At 46.9% G+C, this 25,442-nt stretch overlaps 1 protein-coding gene across 7 annotated transcripts in view; it reads left to right on the top strand.

Moving 5' to 3' along the window:
• Positions 1-25,442, top strand: part of CHFR (checkpoint with forkhead and ring finger domains) — an 893,929-nt gene that overhangs the window by 136,894 nt on the left and 731,593 nt on the right. For all 7 annotated transcript variants that reach the window (XM_069620002.1, XM_069620000.1, XM_069619998.1 and 4 more), the window contains one exon: positions 746-845. In XM_069620002.1, the coding sequence (XP_069476103.1) occupies positions 746-845 (100 nt within the window). The remainder of the gene's footprint in view (positions 1-745; positions 846-25,442) is intronic.

Genomic DNA, 25,442 nt, shown 5'->3' with positions numbered 1-25,442 from the left:
GCAAGGTGGGGGTTGGCAGAAGGTGTATTGAGAATAGGGATGATAGTGGCATGTTTAAAAGGAGAAGGAAAGGTGGAAGTTGAAAGGCATATGTTGAAGAAAGAGGTGAGGTAGGGAATGAGAAAGGGTTAGATTTCAGGGATGAGGGGAGAGGGAATAGGGTCAGAGGGGGAAGTAGAAGGACGAGTGTTGGATAGGAGAAGTGTGACATCAGAATGCGTGACCGGAGCAAAAGAAGACATAGCGAAGGTAGTGGGGGAAGAAGGGGGAGAGGGAGGAGACTAGGAGGGGGAGGAGATGATATTTTGACGGTGATTGAGGACTTTGCTAGGAAAGGAGGAGGCAAGATCAGTTGGCAGTGAGAGAAGAGGTAGTGGAGGGATCAGGAGTAGATGGAGAGAGATGTCGAGCTAAAGTTTGAAATGTTTTAAATGTGTGTTCAAATAAAGAAAGCATGTTTAAAGCATTCAGATTTGAGGAGCTTATTTGAGGAGCGAAGTGTACTGAATCTTCACATAGTCAGGACTCTGACATAGATATTACCTTAATTATTATTTGTATGATGCTGTAGTATACTTTCTTTTTTTTTTTGTGGCTCGCAGCTATATACGCTTTGTGATGCGTTTTGGTTTGTTTGTTGCTTTGTAAATTGTAATGCTACATTTAACTACCCATTTTGTGAAAAGTGAAATTGATTAAACTGTAATGCAAACACAAATGCTTTTCTAAACGTTTATCCCTCCAGCATGTGATCTATCTTTTCCTGGGAACAAGCTGGTATCTGGGGACCATTGCAAAATCACTGTGAATGAAGAATCTGGGCTGGTATCCCTGGAAGACACCAGGTAAGACTGTTTTTCAATTTCCTTTCTGCTACTGAACTGAAAGCTGGAGTTCTCTCTACACACATGCTCACTGAATTAGGGTTTATAGCAGTCTTTTGCGTTCTTGGAATATTTAAATGTCCAGTTATGAAATTCCCACACTGTGACTCCTGTCTCAGTGCCACTGCCCCATACTTGTTACCCTATTTCCTCAAGTGGTTTACCGAGTTAATCCGAGTAATTATCAGAGACTATAGTATTGTATTTGGCACTTGAGAGACCCAAAGTCTTCCATTGTCTGGTGTGAGAAATCTGAGGGTATCCTCACACCTATTCCCTTTTGAATCCTCTTCTCAGGTGGCCAGTGAAAGGCCGTTTCTGTTGGATCCTGACCCTGAGGGTGGAGATGCGAGGGAGGATCACCTGGGTGGAGGGTCCTGGGGGACTGGGAAGAGGATATCTGCAGGTGAGGCATCGTATCCCCCCCTTTTCTGGTGAGAACCAACCTTACCCTCGCCCTACCTTTATAGGCTGTTGTAAATCATCTCCCCTCATTTTTCTCCAGTCAGACAATTATAGTACTGGGATGAGGAAGAGGCGACGGAGTAGTGAACACTAACAGGTAATTTCACCAGTCCGGTACAGGAGGAGGCCTGATTATTGTTGTGAGGGTCAGGCATGTTCCAATAACTATGGTCCGGCAAGTGAAACCAAGTATTCACACCTGCAACCTGTTAAATGGTTACAGGTGTATAAGGAGGTTGAGAAGCCACAGAGAGGAGAACCAGTTGGGCTGGAGAGTGTGGCCATTCGAGGTCAAGCAGGTGAAAGGGCCAGTAAGGATGCCAGCATCAGAGAAGCAAGGAAGACAGTGCAGACAGTGCAGACATTGCAGGCCATGGGAGAGTCTGTAGCTGTGCAAGGCCTGTTGTCTTGTGTTCCCCGTTGGGAGTGGGGAACACAGAGGCACTGTTGACAGCTGCAGGAATAGCTGGAGAGAGAGAGAGAGTGCGGCTCGCCAGAGCTCCTCTGGAGTTAGAAAGGAGCGAGCAAGAACCCAGGGTCGAAACCAGAGCCCCTGGAGGAGCGGCCACACACCGGTGAGGGACAGACACGGGCATGGTGTGGGTTACAGCGAATGCCAAACGAGCAACAATATACGATAAAGGGGTCTGTAGACCAACAAGTGAATTAATGAATCCTGAACGAATTGCCAAGCAAGTAATGAGTTTTGAATACTGCAAAATGGGTTGGATGACCAAATATGAACTAGTGAATACCGAAGAAGTTAAAAAGCACTGGATACGTTTTGGAATGCTGAACTAAAGAGAAGGACATGAGAATATTGCATGAGTCAAACTGAAACTGCATTTACGAACGAGAGGAATTTAAAGAAACCGCATTTGCAAGTAAAGTGAAAAGAGCGAAAAGCAAAACTCTATTTGATAGTGTGAAAGCAATGTGGTGACCAGGAGAAATATCACGAAGGAAAAGTGTTGAGAGTTGCATGTTGATAAAGGCAAGAAGCCAGTAAAGTGAAACTAAATAAGTTGATGACTGTGAATTTGAAGCTTAAAGAACTGTGTTGAACCTGGGGAAGGGAACCCTGAAACCCTTTTGTGGGGGAGCCAACAGAAACCTGGACTTCGAAGAAGCTCAGAACTTTAGTTTGAATATTGTTACTTTAGTTGCTGACATCCCTACACATTGTTTAGCTTTAGTTGTGAGGGCAAGTATAGGTTTTGGACACAGACGGACTTCTACGTTGAACTTACTGACTCAGAATATCCTTTTCATTTGGGTCGGGAACTCCCACCTTAGTATAGGGCAAGTTATGCCTTACACCATCCTGACATTTAAGTTAATAAAAACCTTTTATTTTACCTTTGAATCTAATGTCTGTGTCTTGCTTCATGATGCCTTCACACTGGTTATTACATATGTTTTCTGTTCGAGTAACCTTGCATAGATGGTGGAAAGCGCTTCACTGGTTGGTGGCAAACCTTCAAACATTTCCACAGCCACAGCTGTGCTGTACCCCATGTAGCCAGCTGCCATAACCCTTGTATAAACTTCAGTGCAAGGACCGGTTCAAATTATTTTCGGTGTTGAAAGAATGGTACACTAACTAATGTAGCAATATGTTGTCAGGGTGCAGCAGTACCCGTGACCAGATGAAACCAGCTTTTGAATGGTGTTTGGATTCCAGGTTGATGCCACACCTGAACCGTTTGCTTGTTAAGAAGCCTGAATGTTGTGGCCACTTCTGAATGGGTGACTGCCGGAGTTTTTAATGAATGTAACTCTTTGATAAGTCAGACTTTTGCCCGCACACCAATTCAACCTGAGTGGAGTGGCTGCTTGAGTAACTTTTAGACCTCCGGGGAAAGAATCCTTTGACACGGAGAAAGACACTGGCCTGAACATGAGAGGCGAGTAAGCTCTGCTGGAACCTGCAACCTTCAAAGAACCTTCCTTACAGCAAGGTTTTTGCCCCTACTGGCACCATGTCCTTTAGTCACGGATTGTCCGAAAACTTAGTCTGCAGATGGCTTGCCGGTCACAATCATTTTACGATGCTTGATGTACATAGCTTGCAACTATCTGTATTAGTGATGTATAGCTGCCCTTTGTGGCCTTAAGTAGAAATTGCAATAGGATTTGAACCTGCAATCTGCTTGGATGCACATGGTCAACCCTCTGATATATCCCCACCTTTTTGGCACCTGATTGGGAGCACATGGTCAGCCGGAGAAGGTTCCACCCTGTTGATTGTGGATTGGTTGTAATAGGCCTGATTCATGTTGTATGTGGCAGGAGAGAATAAATGGGACCCAGTCTAGTAAATTGGAACTTAGCTTACATACATGCTGGATGGATTGCGGTCAGGCCATCTTCACTCTGAAACATATGGGATTCCCGAAGGCTCACCAAAGGGTTTATTTTAATTTTTGATATTTTAACAACTTTCAGTTTTTTGATAGGTTGCACCCTGGAATTATTTTGGACAGTTTCATTTTATTTGGCTCTACATCTGCACGTAGGAATTGGAATTGAGAGGATCTGCTTTTTGTTTTTATATATATTTTCCGGTTTTTGATCTGTTGCGTTCTGGAATTCTTTTTTTTTTTTTTTTAAATCTGTTTTTATTGTTTTTAAAGTTAACAAAAGGTACTCTAACGGGATCTGGTAACAAACAAAAACAACAAGAAGTTGATCAGAGATGGTGGTTTTGATCAAGAATGCAGGCTAGCCAAGACTAGATTGTGAGGGCTCTTAAAGACAAGGATGGCAGGGAGAAAGAAAAGTTTAAAACCTATACAAAGGAATACAAGTCTATGATGGAAAGGAAAAAGAAGCCCAAGTGATGCAAGGGGGCGGCCGAGCACAAAAAAGGTGAAAATGAACTCCGGATTAATCAAGATAACAAACTACTTGTCAGATGGAACAATGCGATCTACTACCCTAAAAGGCTCTTTGGTAACGAAAATTCGAATGGATTATGTCCTCCAACGCATTCCACATCTTTGACATGTAATGTCCACAGCTGTGCACTTTGGAAACTTTTTCGGCAGAGGGCGTCCTGCATCGATGGCGTCTGATCCATGTCCTTCGAAGGACTCCGTCAAGAGCGACATCACAGGATGTTATAAATAGGACACACACGGCGTCCGTAGCCTCAGTTCCGATTTTTCCGCGAACGTGTTAACTTCGTGAGACTCGGCGCGCCTCGTTTGATTCTTCATTACGCTGTCTTTCTCTTCGACCCCTTCGACTCCACGCTCTGGCTTTAAGACCTGCCGGGACTTCAAGTCGAAGATGTCGCTGAACGACCCCCACCGCATTTGTTTGTGGTGCCTGGGCCAGTCGCTTACTGCAAAGGCCTTGCGGGAGCGGAAGGGGAAGCTCCAGGTAGGTAAGGGCTCGAAGCCTGTTAAGTCCCGGACTTCCAAGTCGAAGGGGGTTTCTACCGACGACTCGAGGGGCGACTCTCCGCGTCGGAAGGATTCCTGGGGATCTCGGTCCCGGAGTGGTTCCTGCCACTCGTCTTCCTCGTCCGGGCACTCGAGGAAGCGCCGTCACCGGTCGCCTTCCCCGGTCTGCTTGGAGGATGGTGCCTCGAGGAAGGTTACGTGGCCTACGGCGTCCTTCACTCCAGAGGAATGGCCGGCGTTTAAGAAATCCATGATGGTGATTTTTCAATCGCACGACACTGGTCCGGTCGCGCCTTCTGATGAAGCTGGCCAGGATCGGTCTTGTTCCTTGGCTCGCACGCCTTCGGGCTCGGGTTCACGACGCGACGCACATCGTGAACCGTCTAGGTCCCGTACGGACAAGGAATCAAAAGGTCGCAAGAGACATGTCTCTAGGTCTCAGTCATCATCCCCAGCGAGACCGCAGTTACCTACAGTGGGCTCGGTACCGGCGTCGACTCGGTCGGCGCCGTGTCAGTCCGACTCGGACGTCGACCCTTTGCCGTCATACCAGCCCACGGCACCGTCGGCACCTACGTCAATGCCAAAGCCCTCGGCAATCATGACGTAGAGGTTGTCGACGCTCTTGACGTCGATGCCTTCGGCGCTTTCGGCGCCTTTGGGGATATTTTCTCGAAATTTGCCTCTGGAGTACCCGGATGTTGTGGATCCTCCGAGGAAGGCTACTGGGAAGAGGAGGAAAGGTCTGTGGTGGAGGACCTTGGTGACCTTGAGGATGCTCCACTTTTTCTGGAGCTAGTCAGTTGGAGGAGTTGTGCCAGACCCTCCATGATGCCAGTGGGCTGGACACTTCTCCTGAAGTGGACTTCGGTAGGCCTGAGCCTGGGGCTCATGCAGAGTCCTCGTACAGGAGTCTCATGGCGAGGGTCTCGGAGTATCTGGGCTGGTCCAGTCCTCCTGAAGACTTTGTGCAGGATGACCTGACGGACATTTTAGATCAGGGTCTGTCCTCTGACCCTGTTTTGCCATTTCATCTTACCTTGCAGAAAAGGGTGGCAGCTGCTTGGCAGTCCCCGGAATCTCTTCCGGCTGTGAATAAAAATCTAACTAAGAAATAACGCCCTACCGTTAGCGACCCCAGCTATTTGTCTACTCGCCCTACTCCCGAGAGTTTGGTGGTTTAGGGCGGCTACGGCCACCTCGAGGCAGGCAGCGTACCCTACCATTCCTCCAGATAGGGACAACAAGTGCTTCGACCGTTGGGCCCGGAAGGTATTTTCTGCTGGGAGCATGGGCTTGAAATCTGCCAACTCTACATGTGCCTTGGCAAGGTTTTCACACACACTGTGGAATTGTTTCTTTGGCGGCTGAGCATATTCCCGAGGGGGAAGAAAGGGACGGGTTCCTTGCTCTTGTGCAAGACGGCAAGGATGCCATGTGTGAATCTCTTCAGTCGAGTTTGGACACGGCCGACAGTCTTAGCCGATGCATGGCTGCGAGCACCGCTATACGCAGATTTGCGTGGTTGCGGAAGTCAGGGTTTGCTCCGCATGTGCAGGCCCGGCTTCTCAACATGCCCTTTACTTCAGAAGCGTGGGTGTTGGATACCATAGCCCACGGCTACTGTCTTCCCTTCCTTCAGCGGCCTCATGACAATCCACCAGGGAAACTCTTTGAAGCTTCCGGATCCGCTCCTTGCACAGGAAATCTTCTCCCTGCTGGAGAAAGGTGCTATATAACTGGTGCCTGTAGTGGATAGGAACAAGGGATGGTATTCCCCTTATTTTTTTATACCAAAGAAAGACTGGGAGGATTGAGACCCATCATGGACTTCCGTTGGTTGAACAAACTCCTCAGGAAGGACAAGTTCAAGATGGTCACTCTTTCTCAAGTCCTCCAGGCCCTTCAACTTCAGGATTGGTTGGTGTCTCTGGACCTCAAGGATGCTTACTTCCATGTGCTGATCCATCCTGCGCACAGGAAGTACCTGAGGTTTGCAGCTGGCGACTCGCACTTTCAGTTTCGGGTCCTGCCTTTCGGATTGACCTCCGCCCTGGAGGGTCTTCACCAAGCTCATGGTAGTGGTGGTGGTGGTGGCAGCGTACCTCAGGCGAAGGGGAGGAGGATTCACGTCTACCCCTACCTGGACAACTGGCTGATCCGGCCGCGCTCTCCCGAGCTAGAGTTTGATCATCTCGGTGTCACCCGCTGCACCCTCCACAGGCTGGTCTTCTCCCTGAATTTCAAGAAGTCGCACCTGACACCTTCCCAACAGCTCCAGTACATCGGGGCTGTATTAGACACGGCCTTGGGGGAAGTGTTCGCCTCCCAAGGTGAGGGCTCATCACATTGTGCAGGTGGTGCACAAGTTTCAACATGCCCAGTGTCTCCCGGCTTTCGAATTCTTAAGGTTGCTCTGCCTCATGGCTTCCTGCATTATTCTGGTGCCAGAGGCCAGGTTGCGGATGAGATCCCTGCAGTGGGCTCTGAAAATGCAGTGGTCACAGTTCTCCAGCAAGATGTCGGATCCCGTTCAGATTCCACTCTCGGTCTCCCAGGATCTTCTCTGGTGGGCCAACGAAGGGACCCTGATGCGGGGGGGGGACAGTTTTGGCAACCGTGGCCAGAGGTGACTGTAGTGACAGACGCTTCCCTCACAGGATGGGGCGCTCATGCCAACGACTTGACCACCAGCGGTTGTTGGTTTCCGTCGGAGTGCAACAGTAACAGGAAGAGTTTGTACATAGAATTAACATTGTGCTTGCCCAAGTCAAGATGGAGCGAAAGAATTTGATTGGTTAAAGGAACAATGATATGTTTGGTTTGCCTGATTGGTGGAGAGGACAATGGGTTTGATTCTTGGGAGGTGAGCAAGATTCTAAACTGCCTTTCATCCACAGAAATTCAGTGGCTGGTTGTACATTAGTTAAGCTCCTTAAGTAAGGCCTTTTCAGAGCTCAGAAAATCTACCAAAGAAGTAACAATATCGTTTGCTGATCCAATTTGGACAAGAAGTCATCAGATGGGATCGTTCCTTTAAAGATTTTAAGATTGTCACAGTGAACTTTCTTTTTCTTTAGAAGAAAACTTAGAGTTAACAAATTTCAAATTCATTTGAGAAAAGAGACATTTACAGTTAGTTATTATAAGGAAAACAAGATTGAAGATAGTGTGTAGGAGTTTAAAGTTAATTAACTGCGTGTAATGTTCTTCAAGACTGTTTAATGTGGCGCGAGCTCGCAAGTCATTGTTTACGTGTTTTTGAAAGTGCGCGGGTATTCAGAGCGATAGAGCGCGTGCCCAAAAGAATTGCGCGAGTGAATTTTAGCGCGTGTACATTTTTTACGTGAATTAAGTCTCATGAGAAAGCGCGTGTTGGTTTGCGATAGAGCGCGAGTTCATTTTGATGAAGCGCAAGTTGTTTTAAACGCGTGAACTGTATTACGTGAAATACGTTTAGTTTCTCCACGTGAGTTCGGTAGCGATAGAGCGCGAGTCCATTTTAACCAGCGCGTGTTATTTTTTATCGCGTTTACGTATTTTTTCACGCACGCAGGTTTTGTAAAAAATCGCGTGTGTATTTTAAACGCGAGGACAATTCTTCACGTCTTCTGATTTCCCGTGTTTATCGCACACGCTATTTGAGGAAGAAACTATACGTTCTTTGTGTAAATAAGGAAACAATTCACACGCAGAAGGAAAGCAGTATTCCAGGAAGTTAAAGAATATTTTTTAATGTAATTTATGCAAATGGAATTCAATACTTCAGAGAAAGACTGCAATTTATGAAAGCATTGAAAACTACATAAGGTTAAAGAAACTTTGAAGCAAGAAGAATATCTAGTTCTGAAAAGGTGTTTGCAAAGGCCATCACTTTAGAATTCTAAAGAGACTTGAGTGGCTTGAACTATATGCACAACACAAGATATATTTACAAGATATTCCACACAGATTAATAGCCTCTAAGTTTTTTACTGAGGTTTAAGAGGTAAAGAGTTTAGAGTTTATTTTAGAATAATTTTAGAAAAGAGGTTTTTCTTATCATATGAGTAACCAGGTGTATTTGTTTACCACAGATACCAGAGCCTACCAGACGGTTGCAGGGCTGCAGTGTCTCCGTTGTTATTTTCTGCAAATTCCCCTTTCCCTTTCTTGTGGTTTTCACCTCAGCTTATATTTAAGGGTTGAGAGGTGAACTCCTGGTGAGGGTCTGTGGGGCCAGCATCAGCTCCTGTGGAATTCAGTCAAGCCGGACCCTGACAACCACCAGCGGTTGTTGGTCTCCTTCGGAGTGCAGACTCCACATCAATCTGTTAGAGCTGAGAGCAATCAGGTTAGCCCTGAAGGCTTTTCTGCCCTCTGTGCGGGGGAGGAGTGTCCTGATCATGATGGACAATACAGTGGCCATGCATTACCTCAACAAAAAAGGGGGCGTTAGGGTCGCTCCCGTTGTGCAGAGAGTCGATCTCGCCAGTTCATCTGGTTGGAGACGAAAATGCGGCGGTGGACGCTCTGAGCAGGCAGAGCAGTCTCTTACGAGTGGGAGTTGGCTCAGGAAGCCCTTCAGGAGATCTTCGACCCTTTGGGGAACCCTGCAAGTGGATCTCTTCGCCACCAGTGTCGACTGGAAGTGCGAGAGATTTTGCTCAAGAGAATTTCCTCCAAGAGGAGCCTTAGGGGACGCATTTGTGGTGGATTGGTCATTCCCACTGCTGTACGGGTCTCCTCCAGTCCCTGTCAATCAAGTGTTGTGGAGGTTACGGAGGTTCTGTTGGAGGTTCTGTTCCCACATGATCCTCATTGCTCCGGATTGGTCCAGGTGAGCGTGGTACCCAGACCTTCTAGATCTGTCCACCTGCCCTCCACGTCGTCTTCCCTGCCAAGAGGCTCTGCTCTCTGTCTCGGTCTCTATCTCTGTCTGGAGTGGGGGGGCGGGGGGGCGCGGGTCGGGTTCTCCATCCAGAGGTTAAGACCCTACACCTTGACACTTGGTATCTGAAAGGTTGAGGTATAAGGATTGGGACCTCCCGGATGACGTGATGGAGGTGTTGCTTTCACCCAGGCGGCCTGCAACAAAATCCCTGTACCATTGGCGTAAGTTCTGCGGCTGGTGCAGAGATCACAATGTTGATCCTTTTCAGTACTCCATTCCTATGGTTTTGTCTTTTTTACTTTCTTTGGCCCACAGGGGCCTTCAAGTGGGTACCATTAAGGGTTACCTGGCGGTGCTGTCTATCTTTGGGCACACGTCTGAAGAATTTTCTTACTTTTAAGATTCCTTTGATTTCTCAGTTTCTTAAAGGACTGACTAATGTATTCCCGCCGTCCCCTTTTTAGGTGCCGGTTTGGGATTTGAATTTGGTTTTGAGATTTCTCATGGGTGCTCAGTTTGAACCTTTGCACTCTTGTCCTTTGACATTACTGTCCTTCAAGACTGTGTTCTTGGTTGCAGTTACTTCCGCTCACAGAGTGAGTGAATTGCAGGCACTTTCATCTAAGCCACCCTTTACTGTGTTTCACAAGGACAGGATTGTACTGCGAGTATGTCCCTCTTTTCTACGTAAGGTAGTCTCTGGATATCATTTGAGTCAGAAGGTGGTTCTTCCATCTTTCTACCCTCCTCCTCATTCTGGTAAGGAAGAGGAGCGTCTCCATCGGTTGGATCCTAGGAGTGGATGATGAACTCTTTGTGGGATATGCTGGACACCGATTGGTCTAGGCTGTTAACAAACAGACCTTGGCCAGGTGGACTATCCTCACCATTACGGAGTGTTTTCGATTGGTGGGTAAGGACCCTCCTGAAGGGTTGAGAGCTCATTCCACTTGGGCCGTGGCTACTTCCACCGCCCTCCAGCGGGGTGTTCCTATTAGGAATATTTGTGATGCCGCTACTTGGGCTTCAATCCATCCATTTGTAAAACATTTTTCACTGGATACAATCCACGGTCAGGATATGGCCTTTGGGAAGGTGGTTCTTTATTCCGCAATCTAATTGGGTACTCTAAATTCTTTTCCCTCCTCCATTTCCTGGTACTGCTTTAGGAGTCTGTCAAAGATGTGGAATACGTTGGAGGACACAATATATTCGAAGAACAAGTTACTTACCAACTGGTAATGTTCTTTCGACTGGATGTTCATCCAAAGCATTTCACATCTTTGACACTGCACTTCGGAAACTTTTTCGGCAGAGGGCGTCCTGCATCGATGGCGTCGGTGGGAGGGACACAAATTGGGGGAGGCAAACAAATTGGGCTTTGTTCAAATTTACATCAGCTATTAGGCCCATGCTTATTTATTCACGAGGATTGGTCTATTGCTGATATTGTGTTACAAAAACAAAAGAATAGTGCAAACGGGGGCCACTGGGAAGAGAAATGTAATAAGGAATAATCCAGACTTGGAAGGTAGTAAGTACAGAGAGGGAGGTTTTGATGGCATTACAGAGAGAAATTGAAAACACCTTTGAAGTCCTCAGTTGGCAGCCCGAACGTGTGAGCACTGGGGCAAACTGATCTGTAGGCGGTTCAGAACAAATTGTATGGGTATCGTGGAACACCCGTGGCTATAATTCATTTCTTGTGCAGTCTGAGGGGTTGCAGTTAATAAGATCGGGAGAAGTTTTCCTGCTGCAAGAGACATGGTGTACAAGGCCTTTTTTTTTGGATGGATATCATATAGAACATAATCTTGCAATGAGAGCAGCCTTCGGAACACCTAAGGGTGGTCTTGCAGTGAGAATTAGTTAAATATTCTTTGGAAAGGGTTAAAATGGTACCACCTACACCATATGTTTTGGTCACGATATTAAGGTTAGCTGGGGGTTGTAAGAATCCTATTTTGTTGATTAACGTATATGACCCACCGGGTGGAAGTTGTTGAAAGTAAATTATTGCCAGTGTTCAGGATGTCATGATTGGCTGGTCTATTGAAAACCAAAAGTAGAAAAAGAAGGTCAGGCGCGCACTCTTGTTCCAAGTCATTTAATCCTGATGTAAGTAATAACAGGGTTGAATCCCAACACAGTTCAAAACATAATAACAGGGCTGAATCCCAGATGCAAATAGTCCCAACAATGTTCAAAAATTACCAGGGTTAAATCCCAACTGCTACAGTTCCAAAGCACAATAGTTAGTTCTACTCCTCCAAGTACTTTCAAGTCTCAAACTCTCATCAGGGAGGCTGTGTTAGCTGTGTTCCTTTTCAGGTGTTGCTAATTACTTTTTTCAATTTCAGTCTCAAAGGATTCTGGTTATTGTAGTGATGGCACAAGTGTTTCATTCAGGAAACCAGGAACCAACTCCCCTCCAAACACAAATCTTACCCACAATTGGGGGGGGGAAACCATGAATATGGCTCTCCATACTACAAATTCAGAGTCAGCCAATAGAAGTTTATTAGAATATAATTCTTAAATATCTCTCTCTCCTTACCCCATTTACCACTCCTCCTTTGCCTACTTTTACGCGTTGCAACCTTCATTCCTTTGACTATTTTTCTCTCTTCTCTACACACCTCTCTTTTATCTATTCCTACCTTCTCTTCTTGTTCTCCTAATGCTGCTGTTGGCACCCTCCATTCTACCTTGCTGCCTGTACTTGACGGTCTCGCCTCTTCTTTCTTTTACTCCCACTTGCCAAACTCCCCAGCCTTGGCTTGCCTCGTGATCTTAACTCCCTCTGCAGCAGTCTGCTTAAAACTGGCATTGGAAAAAAAAAAAAATCTCCTGATCTTGCTGCACTTTTATCTTTACATTCTTCTTTTGACTCTGCCTTACTGGCGGCAAAACAATCGTACTTTTCAGAACTTACTGGTTCTCTTTCTCAAACTATTCGTCTCTTCCAACTTCCCCACAACAGGTCTCCTAAACCTCCCGACCAGTCCATCTTTTCATCCCTTTCTTCTGCAGACTTTGCACATCTAAAGCTGCTAATCTTCGTTTTGCTTTTGCTTTTTCTCCTACTTCTCTCCCTTCTTCCCCTAGTCCACCTTCATACCCTTTATCTTCGTTCTCTCTTCATAACGATTCTGATGCTTCTGCCCTTTTACCCGTGCTCATTCAACAGTGTCTTCATCTGATCCTTTTCCCTCTTCTTATTCCACGTCTATGCCCATCGTCTTCCTTATCTTACTTCACTTATTAATTCTTCTCTCTCATTCTTCCATTGGAACCAGTCCTTTCTATTGTTCGACAGGTCAGCATCCGAAATTGATGCCTTTCCATCCTGTGCCGTCCAGTACGGTTCCTTCCGCTGATGCCCTGATTTCGGCTATCCAACAGCAGCACGAGTTGGCACACAAGTCATTGAGGCTGCCCAAGACCATATGAAGTCTCAGGCTGACCGGTGGAGGAGAGTGGAACCTGATTTCCGGGTTGGGGATAGGGTTTGGTTATCCTCTAGAAATCTGCCACTTCGCAACTTACCGGTTAAGTTGGCTCCCCGGTATTTTGGCCCATTTAGGATCACCAAGCGCCTGTCCTCTGTGGCTTTTCGTCTTCAGCTGCCCCGTTCCTGGCATGTTCATCCTGTTTTTCATGTCTCCCTTTTGAAGCCCTATGTTGTTGACCCCTATGGTCGTGCCAGTCCTCGCCCGGCTCCTGTTCTAGTACAGGGGGTCCCCGAATTTGAGGTTCAGGAGATATCACAGGGGGTGCTCCATTTTTTGGTGGATTGGAAGGGGTACCCGGCCTGTGATCGCACTTGGGAACCTTACCGGCATGTGCACGCCCCACGTCTTGTGCGTGAGTTCTATCGTCGGTTTCCTTGGAAACCTGGGGCTCCGGGCCTTCCTGGGAGGGGGCATAGTGTCACGCTTACCGGGAGACCGGGGTTCGTCGCACGTGCTTTCCCTTCCTGGCGCCTCTATTCGTGCTTCCGTGCTTGGAGAGGCGCCGGAGGGAGAGCTTCGGGGACCAGGGCTGCAGCTCTTCGGCGCATGCGCGGGAGACCGCGATCAAGGTTCCGCGCATGCGCCGTGGATTGGGCACCCGTGATTGGAGGGGCTTGCTGCCCAAGCCTCGCTCTGGGTCCGCCGGCGCCCAGCAACTATCAGCTTGCGTTCCAGGCCTCGCGGGCGCCGGCGGCCCATAAAGGGAGAGTGAGGATCGGGAGCAGATCGCGTCTCAACGCGTTCTGTTCCTGATCGTGTTACTCGCTCACCCCTTTGTTCCTGCGCCAGCCTTGCTCTGCTCAGCCTTCCTGGGGATCTCCTCTCCTGATTTTTTTCCCTTGTCCTCTCCTTGCCAGTTCCCTGCTTTACTCTGGGTTCCCCTGGATTTTCCCTGTTGGTTTGCTGGAGTTCCCTGCCTTCCTGGACTCCTCTCCCAGCCTGGTCCACGTCAGATTTCCCACCTTCCCAGGTTTCCCCTCCTTTAGCCAGGCTAGGTAGTCCTGCCTTGATTTTCCCTTTTCTCCTGCTTCGTGCCAGCCTGTGCTCTGTGGTCTTCCATCCAGTGCCTTCTCCTGGTATTCGCCTCAGCCATCCTTGGACTCTTGAGCTCCTCTGTATCCAGCATCTCCCTGGTGTATACCTGGCCATTTTTTGGACTCTTGAGCACAACAGCATCCTGTGTCTTCTCCTGGTGCACGCCTTTGTCTTCCTTGGACTCTTGAGCACCACTGCTTCAGCGTCTTCTCCTGGTGATCGCCTCTGCCATCCTTGGACTCTTGAGCTCCCTCACTCGTCTAGGTCCTTCCTGGACCTGGAGCTCCATCACTTCAAGAACTTGTTCCTTCAGCCTCTCCTGCCTGTGCTTGCACAGTCCCGACGTAACGGAAATCAGGAGAGAGCAGCTTGTGACGTTGGGAATCGGTCCATCTTTTACCCAGTACCCATTCTGGGTGGAGGAGAGGCTGGTTTCTCGTGTCACCAATTCTTCTTGTCAGTCTGGCTGCCCCGTCGAGATCAACCAAACATACAGGTACGCAACATTCTCGTGACTCACACCTTAACACTATGAATGAATGGGAAAACATAAGATTTGGGATCTCTCTAGACCCTAGTATTCTCTAGACGAAACTTCATGACAACTTGCCAGAATATTCAGCATCTGGTCTATGATTTAATCTGAATGGCGCCAGAGTTAAAATCCATTTAAGTTATCTTCCTTTGGCGAGTCCAACTTATCATTGCCACTAATGCCGACGTTGAAAACAGTATATAATATTCTCTCTTTGTATAGCGTTAACAGAAATGGAAAATGCAGATTGTTCCAGGGTTCAGAATTAGTTGGGATTTTTAAACTTCAGAAACCCCAGTGCTCTATTATGGTAGAAGGTCAATAGTAACACATGGGGTTTGAAGAATAGGTTTGTGGGAAATTGTCGATTGTGGGAATTATTTCATGCCTGTCAACCCTTATATTACAGACTCCAGGCATTTAATTATTAAAATTACACTTAACATGAGTTTAATCAAGTAAATGGCAGGCTGCCTAGCATCAGGTTTAATGACAGTTCTCACACTGCATGTGTTTATCACGGCTCCTAGACAGTGGCTGTAGAGAAAGGCAGCTTAACCCCCCTAAACACATTTAAAACGCAGAGAGATTGTAACTGGCCACTAATGTCCACCTAAGACATAGGTTTCTTTTGTGTGTGGTGGGGGAGCAAACATTTGGAGAACGGAAGCACAGGAGGTAGCGTCTTGCTCATGATCAGACCAATTGCGTCGAGTCTGGAAGCCCCGATTATGATACTTATTTTATGATTTAGAAGATCTGATGAATCTTAGAGTCGTCACTGATTCCCTGGTGATTATCTCCTCCCACGTGGCCAGGGACAGGCAGCCGCTAGCTGATCCTGACCCTGGGGGTGGTATTATGAGGGAGGATCATGTGGGAGGGGGTGACTATTGGGAGGAAGTGATGACTCCAATAGGAGAGACGCAGTATCCCCACTGAAACTATAACCTCTGAAATTCTGATGGCATATTGTCAATCTTAACAAAATACCATTCACACGTCATATGTATATAATGTTCAATTAACATCTGCCAATGTTGGTTTTGATGTGAACAAAAACTAAAGCAAAATAGCTTTAAAAGGTCCAAAACGCCTCTGGAATCCAACTCCCATAAAACCCTCAGTACTGGGACGAAGAAGAGGAGAAAGGAGGTGATGTGGAGCAGAAGAAACCCCAATGTGCATACTAGTTATTGTAATGTCTATTAGCTGTGCGGGATATTTAGAAATGGTGTGCCTTTCTAGGAAGCCAGTGCAGGAGGAGAAGAGAGATGAGGAGTGGGCTCAGCAGGAAGCAGAACCGAATGGAGTCTTTTTTCTTTTAAAACAAGAAACTAAATCTCTGATTTAGGAACTATTAGCTTAGTTGACTTACCCACATAAAACCTAAACGTTTCAAGTTTGCTCATTTTTTTTCTCTAATTTAAAATTAACTTTGCACAAAGGTAGACACATGCGAACCGGGAGAAGCCGAGCGGATGCCACAAAAGAATCATTGACAAGCTGGCAGCAATGGAGAGGCTGTCAAGAATGCAGTCACGGTGAAAGGCAGATGTTCCACTGGGGGATAACGGAGCAGCCGAAAGGAGAACTGCAAGGGGGTCTATAAAGCGAGGAGTGCTCCCCCGAGGACCCGATCACCGCTGTCGCCATACGCCACGGGTCGGACATGCCAGCAAACACCCGTGAGTCTGCCCAGAGGTATTATGAGCCCCAGGGTGTACTGACTGGCGCACAAACAATTGGGAATTCACTTTAAATATCAAACAAGCGACATAGACTAAATTAACACACATCTCCATATGTGAGATGTCGATATGGGGAAAGCTGGAGGAAATGTCATTAACAAATGAACTTTAATGTAGCAATTGAAAGGCACGATCTGTATAAATCTTAATATATGAAAAGTCAGCATAGGGAAGATTGGAACAAGTATTGCCACAAGCCAATGAATGCTAACAATGAAAACTTGAACAAGTCTCCATATATGGGATGCCAATATGGGAGAAGTTGGAACCAGTGATAACTGGAGCCAACAGAGTATAAAACAGTGAAGGAATACAATGAAGGAATACAACTAAAAGAACATGATAAATAGTCACTCTGACTAACACCTTTCCTGAAGCCTACCTGTAGAGGCAAAGAACCAAGCCAATATAGTTAAGGCAAAAAGGTTTATTGCATAATAGGGAGGCTGGATATCAGAGACCCCCAACCATCTCCACAGAGCAACATCAACTGATCTAAATCAAACGGTAACATTCTAACAACAATGCTTAAGAACTATCATGGTGTCATCACTGAACAAGGTTCCATTCAACATACAGAAGCTGCCCAGTTAAACACCAAACATAACACAACCCTTCTGCTTACTGACTAGCTTACTATGTGCTAGGACTTCTTTCCGGATGTATAGCGCTCACTTTAATTCTATGCTACTTGATCATGTAATTTACACTGTATATACTTGTATAATGTATGATGTCTTTTGTATATTTCTTCCTGCATTCCATGTACCTATGTACCCTGTAACTAAGCTGAACATATCCTTATTTTCTGCGCCCTGATGCCCCTGGGTCTGGTGCGCATTACAAATAATAAACTAAACTAAACTGTGTTTATACTTAAAGAGAAAGTGAACTGAAAGATTGTTAAAAGACCTGGTGAAAGAAGTTCATCAGGCCGTTAGCCTTGGGGTGGGGGGGAATTCCTGGCAGGAGAGCATACCAGACTATACCAGAGGATATACTGAGGCCAGAGATGGGGTTTGCTGGCAGAGGGGTACACCAGGTAATCCATCTAGAGTTTATGAACAGAAAAGACATTGTGAAAAGGGTCCCTGGAAGGAGAGTAAAGCAGGAGAACTTCTTCGATAAATTGAGTAAAAGAGACACTTTTGCCATCCTTAAAACCACCATTGACTATTGTTTGCACGGAACACTTTCCATATTCTACCTGAAACAGTTCAGGGGAAGGGAATCATCCCCTAGATTCAAGGATTATTTTGTTGTATATACATATTCGGTTTCTGCACACTTTTTACTGAATTTAAAGCAGAGACATTTACCTTGAACATTTTGTTCATTTTTAGTGCGAGGGTCAGATAGGTTTTGGACACAAGGACAGTTTGCGTACTTTTGACAGACCGATCTTTAGTTTTGGTTTCATAGGTAGGGAAACTCTTTAGGATAGGGACAGAAAGTCCATTATCCATACCCTTTTAATTTAATAACATGTCTATTGTTGAATACATTACAACTTTGTGTCTGTCTCTCATTTCTGACCCCTCACAAACATTTCTGATCCGATTATCAACTTGACACTTGAATAAAGCTGCTGGTGTTTCTTTATTTGATACAGTATTTCATGTTTATTTCAAAGCATTGTCACATGTGCAGATAAGGACCTGAAGCAAGCGTGGAAAGGTACCTGTCCAAGGTCACACAATGTATGTCCAGCAGGGAAACCAATCATAATCTGTTGTATTATTTCACAAAAATCATTGGGGTCACAGGAGCAGCATCATAGAAACTTTCACCCATAAATGATCCTACTGTTTGAGTTATTAAATTAGGTTTTATGGACACTTGAGACTGCTCATGTCAAATTATGATTTAATTGCTCACTGCTGGTGCTTTTTATAAAACTACTAAAAGATAAATGCCTTTTCTTGGGTCATGTGTCAGAATGCTTATAGAACGAGTGTAAAGCATTCAACAAAGTTTTCCATCATAAACGTATGTGGTGCCTTTGCTATGCCAAGATAATCCCAGTGAGTATAATCTAGACCTTCTGGTTCTGTCTCTTACCCAATAGTATATATCTCCTCACCGCTCCTTGTGGTGTAATATTGTGCATTATTTTGTCGTTCATTTGTTTTCCCAGGTTTGGGCAAGTGGTTAAGCATGGATAAAAACCTAGATCTTTTAGTTCGAAAGTTGGCAATTGCTAATCTGCATCAGTCCTATTTCTTCTCTCAAATCTTTTTGATTTTTATGTAGCATGTTCTATTGGCTTTTAGTTTAGCTTACTTCTAAGAATTCTCATGTTTGGCTGTTAAGGAGTGTGATAAACCTGAGGGCGTCCTCACCTTACTCCCCTCGGGTCCTCTTCTCAGATGGCCAGCCAAAGGCTATCGCTTTTGGATCCTGACCCTGGAGGTGAGGAAGAGCGGGAGGATCACCTTGGTAGAGGGTCTTTGAGGATTGGAGACCAGATGTTCTCGGGTTATACACAGTATTCAGCATTTCCCTTTCAAGAAGAACCCTCTATGCCAGTTATGGGATATTCCTACCTCACTGATCAAGAACACATTGGGAGATATTATCCAACCAGAAGCACCCGAAAGAGGGTGAAGAAGAGAGGGGATAGGGGTGAAGTAGGAGAGACATGGTACCCCCCTTTTCCTATTGACAACCAACCTAACCCTTCCTCGACCTGTATGGGCTACTACGAAGCCTTTTCCCTCTTTTTCCCACATTTGACCTCTGACAGTCCTGGGACGAGGAAGAGGAGATTCAGTGTAATGAACACTAAACCTTCATTTCACCACTGTGGTACTGGAACGAGAAAGATGCCTGCAGAGTACTGTGTGGGTCAGGCATGACTCTTTAATCGGGGTCAGTCAAGCCTGTCAAGTGGTTGAAGGTGTATAAAGAGATAGCCAGAAAACAGCAGAGGAAGGACCTGGGAGGCCTACATGGGAGAGACCAGCAGAGAACCTGTGTTGTGAGGAGACAGCTGTGGTGGGACTTGAGAGGAAGCCAGGACGCCGGCAGATGCCCAAGGCAAGTTGAGCCGACAGGCTGCCACAAGTGTGGGAGCATCCATTGCCCAGAGAAAGCAGCAGGAGGTGCTAAAAAGGAGGAAGAGAGCAAGGGACCCTGTCCGTGTCCATGGAGTCTGGTTGCAGAGCCATCGGTGTGTGCTCTGGAGCACCCGGAATATGAGCAGTGCTCACGGAGACTGGCCCGCTCGCCTGTGAAGCAGAACAGAACTGGTAGACACCCAGAATGCTAGCAGGGTTCATGGAGACCGACCCGCTCACCTGTGCAGCAGGCCCGAAGCCGCATAGTAGCTGGAGGTGCAACTCTAATTGCCGGTAAGTGAAAAAAGGTGTCGCTCAAACCCGGGGGTGCTCCTCGGGGGTATGCATGAATGCTAAAGTGCTGTATACCCAATATTGAATTCCGAACTGAAGGAAAACTTGAGGAAGAGTTAAATTATGCAGATTTAATCCCGTACTGAATGAAATCTTGAAACAAAGCAAAACTACCTACATTGTATATTGAATTAAATGAAAGTATACGGGCAAACAAATAGTTGAGGAAACCAAAAAGGAAGGTGCTTTTATTTGTTTTTATTTATTTTTTTATAAAGCAACCCATGAAAAAGTGCACCAGTGTGAAAGCGTGTTACAAAAGGTGGAGGAATATATTAAAGATGTATCAAAATGTATTTAAAGTGAAACAAAAATTGCAAACTAGTGAATAAATCACAAAAAATTATTATACACTGATCATTTTAACATAGCAAAACAGCAGCAACAATATGCCGAAACTCGGCTAAAACTTCATCACTCATACTCAACATACATGGTGCATTCATACACACACAATTTATCATACCGTGGCATACATCCAAAGTACTAAAAGACACAAAAAACATGCTAAGAACCAATGGGGAAGAGGAATTCATAACTAGTCCCCATAATGACACACATTATTGTGATGTTTACAAACAATAGAAATAATTCACAAACAGTCTATTGTCAGGGTGGATAGGAATAACAGATGCAAAGATCACATCCCTGTAGAATTTATCTCTTGACCGGTTTCGACGTGTAGTGGTGGTTAACTGAACGTCTTCCTCAGGAGGTTGGTGTTACCATTCTGAAAAACAAGTACGCAAAAGCGACTATAAGCTACTACATGAAAAAGTCTTTGCCGACTGCCTGCAAAATACAATTGAAAAAGAGCAAAAGGACTGCTGCTAGCAGCCAGAGTTATTAAAAAACAATTAGGAACCGTGTATGCCATATTGAAAATAAGCATATACGGCCCCCGCTACAACAGCTGTGTAAACCAGAACAAGAGGGTAAGTGACTCCCAAAAGAGAACCGTGCAAAATGAAAAGGAACCTTCAGGACCATGGTGGATTGGCAACAAGAATATATATATATGTGGCCCCACTACACTGCATAGGTTGTTGCAGCAGCTAGATTTTCATCAGGTTAGTTTACTACAAGTCCTTTTTAGACACAGACATTGGCCCTCATTCCGAGTTAGGACTACACCATGGAGTAAATAGCTCCATGGTTGGGAACCATGGAGCTATTTACTCCATGGAATACCGGCATGGTGAATGGAGTAATTACCGGTCCATTCCAAGGTTGGATGGACCGGTAATTCCCCATTCACCATAGCCTTTCCCCATCCCCATTTCTGCCTCCATAGGGCTCAATGGGAATGGGGAAGGAGGTAATTATGGCACCGTAAATTACGGTGCCATAATTTACTCCAAGGTGACTTTGCGGGTCCCGTAATTTACTCCTGCTAAAAGCAGGAGGTAAAGAGGGACCCGCAAAGGGAACTCGGAATACGGAGGTAAGGGATTACCGCCATCAGTGCCCTTACAGGTGCTGGTAATCCCTTACCTCTAACCTCGGAATGACCCCCATTGCCATTGGTCAGGCTATTCTGATATTTATTTATATATATATATATATTTCTGAGGCTTGTGGAATCTGCTTAGATCACATGCTGTGCATAGGCCGACATCTAGTGGAAGCTGCGGAGTATTACAGTTTGTTTTTCGAAACTCGAAAATGGGCGTCGACACAGGGCGTGCCAGTAATACTATCCCTAGTGTGACGTCCACTGTACCCAAGATCCCTCACGCGTCTAGGATCCTCAGATTGTTTTTGTCCGCCATACTGGTCGGAAGCATTTTGCGGAGTCCCCTGGCCTTAGCCATACTTTTGCTAAAATATTGATTAATTTACATCCTTTCCCCATCCCAACGTCGAACTTCGACACTCGACGCCGGCTTGGAGAAGAAATCGATCGTCGTCGGCTGCTGCACTACGGATTTGGGCCTCGGAAGGCCTCTGGCCTCGGCCCTGCAAGTAGGGAGAGTGGGGGGTTGGACATACTCTACACTCTTGGTATATAGGTACACCTTATACATTTCCTACACTTACCAGCCCGCTGCCTCAAGGTGCGTATGGAGGGTACCCCTTTTCAATTCTGCCCCAAGTGCAATCGCAAATACCCTTGGGTCGACAGGCACGCCACGTGCAATCTCTGCTTTCCGAGGGACCACCCCGAAGCGAACTGCAGAGCGTGTAGTAGGTTTAAACCTAAGACACTTAAGGACCGTTCGACGAAGCGTTGGGCCCACCACACCAGGCAGGCGGCCATGGCAGCGGAGGGCGCCTTCAGCGATGGCAGCGACGCCGTGCTTTCGGACGGCGAGGGCATTACGGCGTCGAAAGACAGCCGAGCGCAGGTCCCTGACCTCGGAAGGTCGTCCGACAGGGCGGCTATGGGGAAGACCCCCGGCGACACAAGCGCTTCACACACCACTCACACAGAACACACAAAGTCCAACCGAGACTCGATGACGTCGAGCTCTCGGAAAGAGGCACAAACAGAACGGTCCGAATCGGTGTCCTCTGGGCGTTCTCGATCGAGATCGCCGCATGGCTCCAGGCAATCATCCACTCTTGCCAAGAGTGCCTCGCTCCCTAGGCTAACAGAAGTTCGATCGTCGGATGACGAAGACGACTTCCACCCCCAGGCCGCTCTCCAGGAGTCAGAGCCCGCAGACAAGATCAGCGCGGCCCTACGTTCGAAGGACAGGGACTCTACCCCCGATCCTCGACGCCAGGCGTCGAAAACCTCCGGAGCCACAAAGGGACAGGGAAAACACTTTTCCACTCACGGGGAGGGGGGAAAACAGCAGAAGAAGCAGCCTTTGCACTCTTCCACACCTGTGAAACACTCCACACCTCCTAAACAGACAGACAAGACCAGGTCTGCTGATATTTCTAAAACCAGCAAATCTACCCAAGATACTCAAGATAAATCTCCTAGACTTTCTGAGAGAGTCATTCCCAGTTCCAAAAAATGGTCGAGTGATGACATAGATAGGTTCATGTCAAGGATGTCTTCTTTGGCAGATTTTTACGATAAAAATCCAGACCATTTCCTTTCATGTAATCCACAAGGGGCTACACCCTCAGGCTCTAATGATCCTATCCCCCCGAGTAAGAAGCCCCGGTTTGAGACACCGATGAGGTCTACGGACCCCTTCGAGGTACAACCATACTCACGGCCATACTCACTGTATCAAGGAGAGACTTCCTTTGGTGAGGACCAAGATTTTGGCATGGTAGAAGAGCAAACCGGGACGGGCTACTATTGGGATGATGAGGACCAAGAAGAGGAAGAGGAAGATCCTGAAACCTACAGAGTAGATTCCCCGGTAGAGAAGGAAGCCCCGGTTACCGACTCCCCTGTCGATAACCAACCCCTCCTGAACGAGGTTCTCGCACAAGCAGCAGAACATTTCCATATTAACACCCACAGTGTCCAGGAAGAGAGGGACTTCGCCGAGGAGTTAGTAGGAGAAAGGAGGCCTGTTGCCCAGACCATACCTATCCTTAAGTCTATTCAGCGAAGAATAGACCCGTCCCTGGTGAACCCGAACCTCACCAGAGCAGTCAATCCCAGAGTTGAAAAACTTTTCAGGGCAGCCCAGTCTGACCCTCTCTATATAAGAGGACATCTGAAGCCAGACTTCCTAGTTGTCACTAACACTCGTAAGAGGGCTGGAACACCCTTGTCATCGTCCGAAGCTCCTCCAGACAAGGAAAGCAAAAAACTATATGATTTCGGCAGGAAAGTAGCCTCAACGTCCGCCTATCGGGCAAGGATTGCAAACTCCACCACCCTGTTGGCCAGCTACAACTGCCATCAGTGGGAAGAAGTCGCGGCACGCATAGCCTCTGCACCAGAACCCTTAAAGGGCCAGTTAGCACGAATTTCCGCAGAGGGTAGAGCCGTGTCTGGTTGCATTTTAAAAGCAACTTTTGACGCCGCGGACAACGCAGGCAGATTGATAGCAGAAGGTACTGTTATCAAGAGACATGCGTGGTTACGGCAGTCTGGTTTTAAGGCAGAAACCCAGGCATCATTCTTAGACAAACCGGTGGAAGCCGATCTATTGTTTGGTAAGGCGGTCGAGGACGCGCTGAAGAATGCCAAGGACGAATACGAGACACTCAAGTCCCTTGGCCAGTTAACCAATAAACCCCCTAACCAGAGAGGGAATAGTAATTTTCGTCGCCCACGCGGCCAAAATTCCCAGAGAGGATCAAACTATTCCCAGGGGCAGAGTACACAGTGGAACAACAACAGCCAACAGTCTACCCAGGGTTACGGCAGGGGTAATATTGGAGAACGTGGTAAAGGCAGAGGCAGCCCCCAGTAAAGGAGGCGGCACGCCTCAACCAAAGCAGTGACGCTCAGTTCAGGGTCCCTTCTCACGCAACCCCAGTAGGGGGACTCATTTCCAACTTCACCCAGGCTTGGGAAGGGATCACATCAGACAGATGGGTGCTGTCAACAGTATCCGCAGGGTACTGTATAGAACTACTGCAGCGTCCCCGGAACCATCCTCCACGACAAAGAGTACACTCTTTAGAACATCAGAAGATTCTCCTCGAGGAGATCGCCAATCTGCTAGCAAAGGACGCGATAGAACTCGTCCCGGGACACCAGGTAAACAAGGGTATTTATTCAACTTACTTCCTTGTGCCAAAAAAAGATTTGACAATGCGCCCAATATTGGACTTACGGCCTGCCAACAAGTATGTCAAGCCCCAAAAGTTTTGTATGACTACGCTACAAGAGGTAATCCCCCTCCTAAAAAAGGGGGATTACATGGCAACCTTGGATATGAAAGATGCCTATTTTCATATTTCCATGTTCCCAGCGCACAGAAGGTACTTGCGCTTCAAGGTGGACAGTCGGCACTACCAATTCAAGGTACTGCCCTTTGGGATAGCTTCTGCACCAAGGGTATTCACCAAGGTACTGGCGGTGGCGGCTGCACACCTATGCAGGGAGGCAATCCCGGTGTACCCTTATCTGGACGACTGGCTCATAACGGGGGAAACCCCAGTAATTTGCAGAACAAACATTCAAAGGACTATCAACCTCCTCCACGAATTAGGCTTCTCAATCAACGAGAAAAAGTCAAGCCTGGTGCCAAGCACCTCCAAACAGTTCCTAGGAGCAATCCTAGATACTCAAGAGGGGTTGACATTTCCTTCAGAGGAAAGAATTCGGAATATACTACTGCAAATTCCGCATTATCAGTTCTGTCACCAAATAACGGTACGCAAAGCAATGCGTTTGCTGGGCATGATGGCGTCATGTATTTACCTGGTCCCCCACGCGCGCCTGCGCATGCGTCCCATGCAGGAATGATTGGCAAAACAGTGGTCTCAGGCAAGTGGTCAGTGGGATGATCTAGTGGTCGTTTCGCCAACACTAGTACAAAGCCTTCACTGGTGGACAAGAGAGAATCTTGCACAGGGAAAACCCTTTTACGATCCGAAGTACAGGGAGTAGTCACTACCGATGCATGTCTGACGGGGTGGGGAGCTCACCATCTCCACCACACAGCTCAGGGTCTCTGGTCTCCCTCAGTGGC

This window comes from Ambystoma mexicanum, chromosome 10, assembly GCF_040938575.1.
Source record: "Ambystoma mexicanum isolate Mex_15411 chromosome 10, UKY_AmexF1_1, whole genome shotgun sequence".
NCBI lineage: Eukaryota > Metazoa > Chordata > Amphibia > Caudata > Ambystomatidae > Ambystoma > Ambystoma mexicanum.
This window is presented reverse-complemented; position numbering and strand designations above follow the sequence as displayed.